We start from the raw sequence: 13,750 nt of genomic DNA, 5'->3' as shown, positions 1-13,750 counted from the left end.
CTATTGCGTGATAAATTCTGGAAGTAATGTAATGATTTGCCAGCCTTAGGCTATTTAGCCTATTGTACAGTCGTTTGTTTAGTGTCAAGTCATGCAAGTGTCAGAACGAGGAACAACCATGGAGCAACTGAATGAAATGCAGCTGAAGACTGTTGAGACCCAACTGAAAGAGCTATTTCCTCAGTCGCAGCAGGTGGGTATTAAGGTAGTATAGTGTGATTTATATTCATTTTTATTATTAAATTATACTTTTTTTTGTGAAGTTTATTAAGGCTTAAATGCACTTTAAATAAATTGTAATTTGATTTGATAATGCAAAGATTATGCTTTTTGGAATAGATTACATTATTATATATTATAACAGAATAACTATTTTTCCTTTAGTTGTGGCAAGTCGGATAAGATGTAGCTGTAGCGGGTTTCTTATGCACCACAGGAGAACCAAGAAATGAAGAGCGACACCACGGCTGTCTTTTAGGCTTTTATGTTGATCTGCAATAGTATTATGAAAAGACAGGACAGGAACACATCAGTCTCCAATGCACCACCTGACAAGTTGTTCTTTCTCTCTCAGTGTTTTCTCAGACTCTCACAATCACACTCATACATAAAGCCATAATGTATAGTATAAAATAATAACCAGTCCTTAATACAAAGAATGTATAATCTTAATTCTTAGACAATAGAACCATACCTGCAATAGTATTATGAAAAGACAGGACAGGAACACATCAGTCTCCAATGCACCACCTGACAAGTTGTTCTACACAGGAGCATGAAGAAAGGTAAAACACATATCCTGTCTCACATCCCCAATACATTGCTAGGTGCTTTCAGTGTTGATAGTAGCAAAATACAACAACTCATGTACAAAACCACTGCAACACAAACAAGTTACAACGTAAAATCGCCTTAGAGGGCAAAAACTACATCCCCCATAATGCAACACCATCACTAGTCGGCAGCTCAGCTAGCCGTCTGCATCACAGAAAGAAAGTCATACTAGCTAGCAACACTTTTAGCACTCTGTAACTATATTAATAACAACAATAAAACTCTGAAAGTTACGTGTTTCGATAGTCTCACATCCCCTTATAACAATATCTACAGCATTAACCTTGGGACGTTTATTTATTTCACGTTACGGACTTCTACAAAGGAGTAATCTGCAACCCGTACCTTTCTCTCTCAGTGTTTTCTCAGACTGAGGAGAGCGGGATCTATGGGTAGTACCAGGGTGTTAGTAGGTGACGTAAGCACCCAGATAAAATAAAATACATTTAATGAAACAAAACCTGAAGATGTTAACATCATTCAGCTACTGTAGCTGCCTACCTAACATCAACAGGCATCACCAGTAGAGCAACAATTAAAATTAGAAACCAAAAGTAAAGTTCCTGGCGATCTGACTCCCCCCTTCTGTCTGAACTTGGAATATTCCTGTTCGCGGGCTTTGGCCACTGACCCTCAACCTGATTGTTCTGTTCTGCGTTGTGTACTATTCTAATAATTTGAAGTTTGCTGGAATAACCATTTTAACTCTACTACATAGCCTAAAGAGTTCAAAGATGGCGTAGCAGTCAGACGTCTTTGTCTTTGTTTTGTCTCGTCCCATGGTATATATCTTTTTATATATTTTTCTTCGCATTCTTTTTAATATTTTTCCTAAACCTCAACTTCAAAATACTCTCCTGCAACCCGCCTCACCCAATGTTTTATTTATTTATTTCACCTTTATTTAACCAGGTAGGCAAGTTGAGAACAAGATCTCATTTACAATTGCGACCTGGCCAAGATAAAGCAAAGCAGTTCGACAGAAATGCAATGGAACTGAGCTACCTCTCACGTGAGCGCGCATGGCTGAGGCTCATGCCCTGCTGGCAGTCCTCTCACTCAATGAGCTCTTATTCTCCCCCAGTTCACAGTAGAAGCCTCAAACAAGGTTCTAAAGACTGTTGACATCTAGTGGAAGCCTTAGGAAGTGCAAAATTACCCCACAGACACTGTAGTTTGGATAGGCAATCACTTGAAAAACTACAAACCACTTCCTGGTTGGATTTTATATCAGGTTTTTGCCTGCCATATGAGTTCTGTTATACTCACAGACATCATTCAGACAGTTTTAGAAACTTCAGAGTGTTTTCTATCCAAATCTACTAATAATATGCATATATTAGCTTCTGGGCGTGAGTAGCAGGCAGTTTACTCTGGGCACGTCAGTCATCCAAGCTACTCAATACTGCCACCCATCCATAAGAAGTTAAAGCCTGCTTGTGAAAAGCCGCCAGTTTCACAGGAAATTTACCCACAATATATGGACATTGTAGTAAAAAATGATGCCCTTCTGAAAACAAAATGAGGTATAATATTCCAGAAACTATGATGATTTTTTCTGTACCTTTTAACCCAGTTGATTTTTGATATCTGATTAAAGAGAGTGAAGTCTAAGACATTTAGACCGCCATCACAAACCCTGTTGGTGATAACATCTCTTTTTATCTTATGTGGCTTTTTTCCATATGAAGTTGTACAATAGCCTATCTAAGGCACAGCAAGTGGATTTGGGAATGTCAATAGATGAAAAAACACAGCCCCTCAGCTTTGGATAAAAGCACCCTTCCTTGAAGACTTAAATCTCTCCCTGACCATGAGGATTTTTTGTGTTGTTGACAGATTCAGTTACAGGGTTCAAATTAAGATCATTCACAGCCTTAAGATTTTTGGTGATCTTTACACCGAGGTAGGTTACAGTATCTTTTTCAGAGATGTTACAATCTGCTGGATTGACAGCTCCTTTCAGAACAAACTTCTCACATTTGGAAAGATTTAATACCAAACCTGAGATTTTGGAGAACTGCTTCACGGTATCCAATGCTAATCTAGCTTGTGACACATTTTTCAAAAAAAGTGAGGTGTCATCCGCCAGTAGGGATATCTTGATCTCTCTGGCCTAGAATGTAATGCCTTCAAATGTACTTTTATGAACTAATGAGCATAACATTTGAGATACAAAAAAAAAAAAAGGTGAAATTGGACAACCTTGTCGTATTCCTTTGTAAATGTTAAACCTTGAAGAAGTTCCATGACAGAGTTTGATACAGCTATTGCCACCATTATACAGAGTTCTAATAGCATAAAAAAAGACCAAACTTCATATGCTTAAGACAATCAAAGATAAAATTGTGACTTACTGTATCAAATGCTTTCTGAAAATCCAAAAATAGATTAACAGGGAAGTCATCCAACAGATCACAATACTCAACAAGTCTAACACCAGCCTCAGATTATTAGATATATGGCACCCTTTCATAAACCCTTATTGACATTCATCAATCAGATAATTCAAGCAAGACTTTAACCTTTTTGCAAAGATTAAGGCTATAATTTTGTAGTCGTTATTTAGGAGTGTGATTGGACGCCAATTATCAATATTTAAGAGATCCTTGTGTGGTTTAGGTATAAGAGTAATAACCCCTTGCTTCAGAGAGGCAGGCAGTTCTCTCTTATTTAAAGCCTCCTTAAAGATTTCAAGTAAAAATGGTGCTATTTCTTCAGACAAGGTTTTCTAAAATTCAGGTTACCACGAGAGAACGCCTGGGGGCTATGCCTTGAATCTATGCTATCGTGCCCAGAAACCTGCTCCCTTTACTCTCTGTTCTGAATGTGCTAGACGGCCAGTTCTTATAGCTTTTAGCCGTACCTTTATCCTACTTCTCCTCTGTTCCTCTGGTGATGTAGAGGTTAATCCAGGAGCTGCAGTGCCTAGCTCCACTCCTACTCCCCAGGTGCTTTCATTTGTTGACTTCTGTAACTGTAAAAGCCTTGGTTTCATGCATGTTGACATTAGAAGCCTACTCCCTAAGTTTGCTTTATTCAGTGCTTTAGCACATTCTGCCAACCCGTATGTCTTAGCCGTGTCTGAATCCTGGCTTAGGAAAACCACCAAAAACCCTGAAATTTCCATCCCTAACTATAACATTTTCCGCCAAGATAGAACTGCCAAAGGGGGCGGTGTTGCAATCTACTGCAGAGATAGCCTGCAGACTTCTGTCTTACTATCCAGGTCTGTGTCAAAACTATTTGAGCTTCTACTTTTAAAAATTCACCTTTCCAGAAACAAGTGTCTCACCCTCTGCCCCCAGCTGTGCCCTGGACACCATATGTGAATTTATTGCCCCCATCTATCTTCTGAGCTCGTGCTGCTAGGTGACCTAAACTGGTACATGCTTAACACCCCGGCCATCCTACAATCTAAGTTTGATGCCCTCAATTTCACACAAATTATCAATGAACCTACCAGGTACAACCCCAAATCCGTAAACACGAGCACCCTCATAGATATCATCCTAACTAACTTGCCCTCCAAATACACCTCTGCTGTTTTCAACCAAGATCTCAGCGATCACTGCCTCATTGCCTGCATCCGTAATGGGTCTGCAACCAAACGACCACCCCTCATCACTGTCAAACACTCCCTAAAACACTTCAGCGAACAGGCCTTTCTAATCGACCTGGCCGGGGTATCCTGGAATGACATTGACCTCATCCCGTCAGTAGATGATGCCTGGTTATTCTTTAAAAGTGCCTTCCTCACCATGTTAAATAAGCATGCTCCATTCAAAAAATGTAGAACTAGGAATAGATATAACCCTTGGTTCACTCCAGACCTGTCTGCCCTTGACCAGCACAAAAACATCCTGTGCGTTCTGCATTAGCTTCGAATAGCCCCCGTGATATGCAACTTTTCAGGGAAGTTAGGAACAAATATACACAGGCAGTTAGGAAAGCTAAGGCTAGCTTTTTCAAACAGAAATTTGCATCCTGTAGTACAAACTCAAAAATGTTCTGGGACACTGTAAAGTCCATGGAGAATAAGAGCACCCCCTCCCAGCTGCAAACTGCACTGAGGCTAGCAAACACTGTCACTACCGATAAATCCACAATAATTGAGAATTTCAATAAGCATTTTTCTACGGCTGGCTATGCTTTCCACCTGGCTACCCCTACCCCGGTCAACAGCCCTGCGCTCCCCACAGCAACTCGCTCAAACCTCCCCCACTTCTCCTTCACCCAAATCCAGATAGCTGATGTTCTGAAAGAGCTGCAAAATCTGAACCCCTATAAATCAGCCGGGCTAGACAATCTGGACCCTCTCTTTCTAAAATTATCCGCTGAAATTGTTGCAACCCCTATTACTAGCCTGTTCAACCTCTCTTTCATATCGTCTGAGATTCCCATAGATTGGAAAGCTGCCGCGGTCATCCCCCACTTCAAAGGGGGAGACACTCTAGACCCAAACTGTTACAGACCTATATCTATTCTACCCTGCCTTTCTAAAGTCTTCGAAAGCCAAGTTAACAAACAGATTACCGACCATTTAGAATCTCACCGTACCTTCTCCGCTATGCAATCTGGTTTCAGAGCTGGTCATGGGTGCACCTCAGCCACGCTCAGCCAGGCTTTCGACTCTGTCAATCACATTCTTTGGCAGACTCAACAGGTTTCTCAAATGATTGCCTCGCTTGGTTCACCAACTACTTCTCCGATAGAGTTCAGTATGTCAAATCGGAGGGCCTGTTGCCCGGACCTCTGGCAGTCTCTATGGGGGTGCCACAGGGCTCAATTTCCGGGCCGACTCTTCTCTGTATACATCAATGATGTCGCTTTCGCTGCTGGTGTTTCTTTGATCCAACTCTATGCAGACGACACCATTCTGTATACCTCTAGCCCTTCGTTGGACACTGTGTTAACAAACCTCCAGATGAGTTTCAATGCCATACAACTCTCCTTCCGTGGCCTCCAACTGCTCTTAAATGCAAGTAAAACTAAATGCATGCTCTTCAACCGATCTCTGCCCGCACCTGCCCGCCCGTCCAGCATCACTACTCTGGACGGTTCTGACTTAGAATATGTGGACAACTACAAATACCTAGGTGTCTGGTTAGACTGTAAACTCTCCTTCCAGACTCACATTAAACATCTCCAATCCAAAATTCAATCTAGAATCAGTTTCCTATTTCGCAACAAAGCATCCTTCACTCATGCTGCCAAACATACCCTCGTAAAACTGACCATCCTACCGATCCTCGACTTTGGCGATGTCATTTACAAAATAGCCTCCAACACTCTACTCAGCAAATTGGATGCAGTCTATCACAGTGCCATCCGTTTTGTCACCAAAACCACTGCGACTTGCATGCTCTCGTTGGCTGGCCCTCGCTTCATACTCGTCATCAAACCCACTGGCTCCAGGTCATCTACAAGTTTCTGCTAGGTAAAGCCCCGCCTTATCTCAGCTCACTGGTCACCATAGCAGCACCCACTCGTAGCACGCGCTCCAGCAGGTATATCTCACTGGTCACCCCCAAAGCCAATTTTTCCTTTGGCCGCCTCTCCTTCCAGTTCTCTGCTGCCAATGACTGGAACGAACTGAAAAGATCTCTGAAGCTGGAGACTCTTACCTCCCTCACTAGCTTTAAGCACCAGCTGTCAGAGCAGCTCACAGATCACTGCACCTGTACATAGCTCATCTGTAAATAGCCCATCCAATCTACCTCATCCCCATACTGTATTTATTTATCTTGCTCCCTTGCACCTCAGTATCTCAACTTCCACATTCATCTTCTGCACATCTACCATTCCAGTGTTTAATTGCTATATTGTAATTAATTTGCCACCATAGCCTATTTATTGTGTTACCTCTCTTATCCTACCTCATTTGCACATGCTGTATATAGATTTTTCTACTGTATTATTGATTGTATGTTTGTTTATTCCATCTGTAACTCTGTGTTGTTGTATGTGTCGAACTGCTTTGCTTTATCTTGGCCAGGTCGCAGTTGCAAATGAGAACTTGTTCTCAACTAGCCTACCTGGTAAAATAAAGGTGAAATAAAATGAATAAATAAATAAAAATATATATTAAAACATACACTGAGTGTACAAAACATCAGGAACACCTGCTCTTTGCTTGACATCGACTGACCAGGTGAAAGCTATGATGCCTTATTGATGTCGCTTGTTAAATCCACTTCAATCAGTGTAGATGAAGGGGAGGAGACACATTAAGTATTTTTAAGCCTTGACATAATTGAGACATGGATTGTGCATGTGTGCCATTCAGAGGGTGAGTGGGAAACACAAAAGATTTATGTGCCTTTGAACAGGGTATGGCAGTAGGTTCCAGGCGCACCGGTTTGAGTGTGTCAAGAACTGCAACGCTGCTGGGTTTTTCACACTCAACAGTTTCTCATGTGTATCAAGAATGGTTCACCACCCAAAGGACATTCAGCCAACTTGACACAACTGTGTAACGCTATTGTTGTTGTTCTGAGGGCAGCTCAATATTAGGAAGGTGTTCCTAATGTTTTGTATACTCGGTGTAAAACAGCAACATTTACATTTTTAGTAATTTGGCTCTCATCCAGCGAAACTTACAGTAGTGAGTGGATACATTTTTTTGTATTTTTTTCCCCCTGTACTGCACCTCCGTGGGAATCAAACCTACATCCCTGGCGTTGCAAGCACCATGCTCTACCAACTGAGCCACACTGGACTTGAAACATAACAGATACAAATGCTAGACAAAATATATTGACTATAAAGGAGGCATCTAAGGAACTGTCAGGTACATGTCCAATTTTATCTGTAGTGTCTAAGGGTTATTTTTGCCTTGTCTTGTCAAGGTTTATGGTTACATTTTCCTGATGAACAGAGTTATGGCTGACCCGATTCAGGTTTTTGTGGACCGCTGGCCAGAATTCAATGTCATTCTCTGCAAACCACCATATGAGAAGGTAACATTAGATAAGTTCATAAAGATACACCTGTCCCAATCTTAATAGAAATAATGTGTATTTTGATGTCTCAACTCTGCATTTGCCCATTTTGCAGGAGGGGGACCTTTTTAAAGACACATGTGTTTTTACTAAAGATGAAGCTTCTTTTAGGAATATCCTTGAAGAGAACAACATAATTGACTGGACAAAGTTCCTCTGTTTAGGTAATTACACTGTAATTACAGTACCTGCCACTTGCACTTTGCCTGCTCGCCCCACCCCCCTCTGTCTCTCTTGTTGTTTCTCTTTCCTGAAACTAAAGTAAGTTTCTCTCTCTCCTAAAACCATCACCCATGGACCTTAAAATGCATGTACCATGTTGAGAATTCCCCATTCAGAGTGTAACGCCCTCTTTAGCTCTCTCTCAAGCTCCCCCAAACTGAGCTCTGGTTCAGGTCATTATTGCACCTTCCTCTACTAACATAGTGGATCAGTTTTTCATATTTATGAAGAAGGAGGAACTGATCCTAGATCAGCACTCCTATTCTGAGACGCTTGATAGATACGGCCCCTGGTGTCTCCGGTTGTCTCTAGGCTGCTGGGATCTGGGGTGGTTTCATTAGTCACACACCATATAGCACAAAGTTCAATTTCATAGAAGTTGTTTGCCAACATTACAGCCGTCTGCTATTTTAGGCACCAGTCTTTGCTATGAGGAGATGGTGATGGCGATGGCTTCTGAGAGAAAGGTACCCGTGAATAAAGTGTCTGTTAGTCACATGATGGTGCTCCAGGATCCATCCCGCCTTCCACCTGTAGAAAGGTATGATGGGCTCAGCTCTTTTCCTTTTACCATGGGGTAGAGACATTTTTGCAATTTTAAAGCTAATTTCCTGCAATTCTACAAATTTTGCCATGACTTGTGCAATGTTCTTATGATATCTGAGTGTCACATTCAAACAAAATCAATGGCAAGTGCACTGCATGCATGGGCAGTACCATTGCTGACATGGGCTACTTGAGTGACTGTCAGTGACTGACATAACAAGAGGAAAACTGAGGATTCACTATACCAAATTTAAAATAACATTTTATTGGTCGCGTACAGAGATTTGCAGTTGTTATAGCAGGTGCAGTGAAATGCTTACGTTACCAGCTCCAACAGTGCAGTAGAATGTCTAGCAAATTCAATACACAAATAATAAAACAATCTAAACAAGAAATGAGAACAAGTACAATTAAAAATCCAAAGTAGATACTATATTAGAGTGAGCGATGTAAAAATCCAGAATATAAATACATGATGTGTATAGACATTAGACAGTATATCATTTGGAAAAGAAAATGGTAGGTACAATAGTAGGTATATTAGGATGAGCTATGTGGAGAATACAGTATACATACACAGTGAGTAAACAACAGTATATAAAAAGTAAATGAAGTGACCACTGTTAAATGTCTCTATATACATGGGGCATTAGTCTCAAGGTGCAGGGCAGAGTACCGGGCAGGTATCCAGCTAGTGATGGCTGTTCAACAGTCTGATGGCCTGGAGATAAATATACTGTACTCTATACCATCTACTGCATCTTGCCTATGCCATTCGGCCATCACTCATTCATATATTTTTATGTACATATTCTTATTCATTCCTTTACACTTGTGTGTATAAGGTAGTTGTTGTGAAATTGTTAGGTTAGATTACTTGTTAGATATTACTGCATGGTCGGAACTAGAAGCACAAGCATTTCGTTACACTCGCATTAACATCTGCTATGTGTATGTGACAAATAAAATTTGATTTGAGATAGAAGCAGTATTTCAGTCTCTCAGTCCCAGCTCTGATGCACCTGCTAGATGGTAGCAGAGTGAACGGACCATGGCTCGGGTGGCTTAGGTCCTTAATACTCTTAAGTGAACCTTGTGTATTCTACTTTTCTAACGCTCAACGGTAATTTGAGATCCCGACGGAGTTACCCCGAGCAGCCGCTTTACGATGTGCTATCTATCTCACACCTCTCTTCTTTCTTTCCTTCTCAAATCCACAGTGCAATTGAATCAATGATATCCTCACTGGACGAATCCCACACTGATCTAGTCAACAAAACCTGGAAGTTCGGGAACACGGAGGACAGTTTCCAGATGATCCGGAACATGATCCGGCACTACCCGTCTTGCTGTGTGCTGGATGCAGAGAGCCAGCAGCCCATAGCCTGGATTCTGACCTATTCCTCCTGTGCCATGGGTATGTGGAATACCTCTGTCAAATTGGTTTTCAATTTTTCAATTATTTTATTTTTTCAGGTCTTGTAATAGATTTTCTAGTAGATTTAAGTCAAAACTGTAACTCGGCCACTCAATGTCTTCTTGGTAAGCAACTCTAGTGTAGATTTGGCGTTGTGTTTTAGGTTATTGTCTTGCTGAAAGGTGAATTAATCTCCCAGTGTCTGGTGGACAGCAGACTGAACCAGGTTTTCCTCTAGGATTTTGGCTGTGCTTAGCTCCATCCGTTTCATTTGTATCCTGAAAAACTCCCCTCTCCTTAATGATTACAAGCATACCCATAGCATGATGCAGCCACCACTATGGTTGAATCTGTGCTTGAAATTCACTGCTCGACTGAGGAACCTTCAGATAATTCTCTGTGGGGTACAGAGATGAGGTAGTCATTAAAAAATCATGTTGAACATTATTATTGCACACAGAGTGAGTTCATACAATTTATGTGACTTGTAATTTTTGCTCCTGAACTAATTTAGGCTTTCTTTAACAAAGGAGTTGAATATTTATTGACTCAATACATTTATTTTAATTTATTTATCCCTTATTTTACCAGGTAAGCTGACTGAGAACACGTTCTCATTTACAGCAACGACCTGGGAATAGTTACAGGGGAGAGGAGGGGGGATCAATGAGCCAATCGTAAGCTGGGGATGATTAGGTGGCCAAGATGGTATGAAGGCCAGATTGGGAATTTAGCCAGGACACCGCGGTTGACACCCCTTACTCTCACGATAAGTGCCATGGGATCTTTAGTGACCACAGAGAGTCAGGACACCCATTTGACTTCCCATCCGAAAGACAGCACCCTACACAGGGCAATGTCCCCAATCACTGCCCGGGGGCATTGGGATATTTTTTTTAGACCAGAGGAAAGGGTCACTCCTACTAGCACTCCAACACCACTTCCAGGGACTGACCAGGACCAACCCTGCTTAGCTTCAGAAGCAAGCCAGCAGTGGGATGCAGGGTGGTATGCTGCTGGCCATTTCAGCCTTTCATTTTTTATTAATTTGTAAACATTAAAAAAAACACTAGTCCACTTTGACATTGTGGGGTATTATGTGTATGACAGTGACACAAAACCTCGATTTAATAAATTTGAAATTCAGGCTGTAACACAACAAAATATGGAAAAAGCTAAAGGGTGTGAATACTTTCTGAAGGCACTGTACACAGCTCTCACTTGAACAGGACTAAGGAATGCTTTTATACATTTTACATGTCCCTCCTTATTTTGGGCGCACTGGGAAACAATTACCAAAACAATGGTTCCTACCCCATCACAGGTATGTTGTACACCCTGCAGGAGCACAGAGGACAGGGCCTGGCCAAAGCCCTGGTCAGCAGCATGTCCAGGAGACTCTATTCTCAGGGCTTCCCAGTGTACTGCTTCGTTGAGGAGGAGAATACACTGTCCTACAGCCTCTACACCAACCTGGGCTTTACTGAGGACCCTCAATACAGGGCTGCATGGTTTGACTTTAACAGTTTGTGACTAAGGTCTTGCATAGAGCGCCATGCTCTACCAACTGAGCCACACGGGACCCCATTATGTTTGTTTCTCCAGGCTTATTTTCAGTGTGGTGTAATTAGAATGACACATAAGATATGCTAATTGTATTCTGAGCAATAACACTTCATTCGTGTTGTTTAGATTTCTGATTCCAAATGTTAATTTAAAACCTCAAATGAGGGAATGTTTACAAAAACAAAACAAAAAATAGAAAAATAAATATAATTAAACTCAACAAAAAATAGAAACGTCCCTTTTTCAGTAGATGGGCCAGGGAACCATCTTTATAGGCCACTACTATCTGTCTATTCTCAACCTGCAGGGAGAGCAAGAACCCATGGAGGAAATGAAGCACATTGTGTATTAAGTGAGAAAGACATTTGAGAGAGAGACTCATTTCACTCCCTGCTCTTCCCCCTTGGCCCTAACTCGTCGATGTTTGCATTTCTGTATGGTGGCAGCAATACTGGAAGCTCCATCACTACACTGCTTATTCCTATCCAGAACCTTCAAAACTGCTAACATTGAAGGATTAGTGCTAAGGAGGAGCTGTAGGAAGTGAATTAGGATGAGAGTATGGTAGTTGTAGTTCACGTCGTTGTTTAAGGCCCCAAAGTAGTCTGCCACCTGTAGAGGATTGTCGTACATGTTGATGAGGAAAGGTTTCAACCTCTTATGTTTCCGTTAAAAGCACTTTCAATTGAGATTCTCCATTGAGCATACATGTTTTTTTAGTCCAGGGCTAGGCTTTATCTGTGTCTGGAGAGAATGAATAAAAGTCTGAGTTGGCCAAATAAACGTACAGGTCAGGTAGAGCCTCTAGTCGTTTCTTTGATAAGATGTTGGTCGCGTTCCAGGCTGACAACATTGCAGACGTTGCATTACATCAAATTATGTGGTTAGCTGATATGTTGAACATCTATCCAGTCGTTGAGAGATCTGGTAGTCGTCTGCAATGTAGTTAGCCTGGAACGTGGCCATCCTCACCTGTAGAAAGCAACGCAGGCCACAAATCAAAGATAGCCTAGTTTGTCATGCTGCACACGGCTCTCGATGGCTCTCACTCCCCTAACGTCCTCCTGCATATGGTGTATACTCTCCATGTACCCCTCTACCTCTGCTGGAACCTCTGGTGCCTTCTCAGGATCTGCTGTGTCTTCCCCTGGGGCCTCCTCTGTTGTCAATGGGCAAACACTCCCTACAGTCACGTGGAATAGCTTCCCTTCCCTGACTAGATCTGACATGTTTGTTTGTGTGTATGTCCTCATATATGGCAAATTCATATTTTTGAGAATTAAATAAACTTTTACAATCAGAGGGTTCTGCTTACACCTGCTTACTCATATTGTATTCCTTAAAGCTGTCCTCTACCAGTTGAGTGATCATCTTCCTCTTACACCTCTCCAGGTAAAACTTTTGTTCCGGGGATAGTGTCTGCTGAAGGATATGGATCACACACCCAAGCTCAGTTTCGCCAGATTCAAATGCCCTGTTGCGGTTAAGCAACGGGTGAAGGATTTTAAGCACTTTGGGTGGCAGTCGTTAAGAGGGTGTTTGGGATTTTCTCACAGGTCCGTAGATTTGAGCATCTGGCTCCTCTAGGATCTTGGTAGTTTGAGCACTGACTCAGTGGGACACAACTGACTTAACAAGTGTAGAGTAACGTCTGCTGTCCATGGAACTGTATGGACTGCTTTTCTTACAAGCTGGAGATACATTGGAAGTGGAGAAAGTATTCACGGAAGTCGGGGTACAATGGGAGAAGAGTCCAGTCACAACCCTAGCTGGCTCCCACACACGATGGGCACATCTAAACAGCTGATAGAAATGCATAGTTAGTTAACTTAGCTTGCCACATACAATAGTACACAGTGAAAGTTGTAGGACATATACCCAAGGATGACAGAGGACAAAAATCAGTTAACCACCTAACTGAGGAACTCAATTTAACCTTGCGCAATACCCTAGATGCAGTCGCACCCCTAAAAACTAAAAACATTTGTCAACATAAACTAGCTCCCTGGTATACAGACAATACCCGAGCTCTGAAGCAAGCTTCCAGAAAATTGGAACGGAAATGGCGCCACACCAAACTGGAAGTCTTCCGACTAGCTTGGAAAGACAGTACCGTGCAGTATCGAAGAGCCCTCACTGCTGCTCGATCATCCTATTTTTC

The 13,750-nt window shown here is 41.9% G+C and overlaps 2 protein-coding genes across 2 annotated transcripts; one reads left to right on the top strand and one right to left on the bottom strand.

Annotated features, from left to right (window-relative positions):
* Positions 1-8,407: 8,407 nt before the first annotated feature.
* Positions 8,408-12,892, top strand: si:dkey-76k16.6 (glycine N-acyltransferase-like protein 3). The gene is made up of 3 exons (XM_014215748.2): positions 8,408-8,601; positions 9,827-10,023; positions 11,348-12,892. The coding sequence occupies exons 1-3, from the start codon at positions 8,498-8,500 to the stop codon at positions 11,554-11,556; spliced, it is 510 nt and encodes a 169-aa protein (XP_014071223.2). The 5' UTR covers positions 8,408-8,497; the 3' UTR covers positions 11,557-12,892.
* Positions 12,893-12,900: 8 nt separating this feature from the next.
* On the bottom strand, positions 12,901-13,407 carry LOC123727777 (mitochondrial genome maintenance exonuclease 1-like). Its single transcript, XM_045696890.1, has 2 exons — positions 13,212-13,407; positions 12,901-13,100 (listed from the first exon to the last, which is right to left on the bottom strand). The coding sequence occupies exons 1-2, from the start codon at positions 13,405-13,407 to the stop codon at positions 12,901-12,903; spliced, it is 396 nt and encodes a 131-aa protein (XP_045552846.1).
* Positions 13,408-13,750: the final 343 nt, after the last annotated feature.

The sequence above is a fragment of the Salmo salar genome, chromosome ssa01, assembly GCF_905237065.1.
Source record: "Salmo salar chromosome ssa01, Ssal_v3.1, whole genome shotgun sequence".
NCBI lineage: Eukaryota > Metazoa > Chordata > Actinopteri > Salmoniformes > Salmonidae > Salmo > Salmo salar.
Note: the sequence above shows the minus strand (reverse complement) of the source record. Positions and strands in the feature narration are given on the sequence as shown.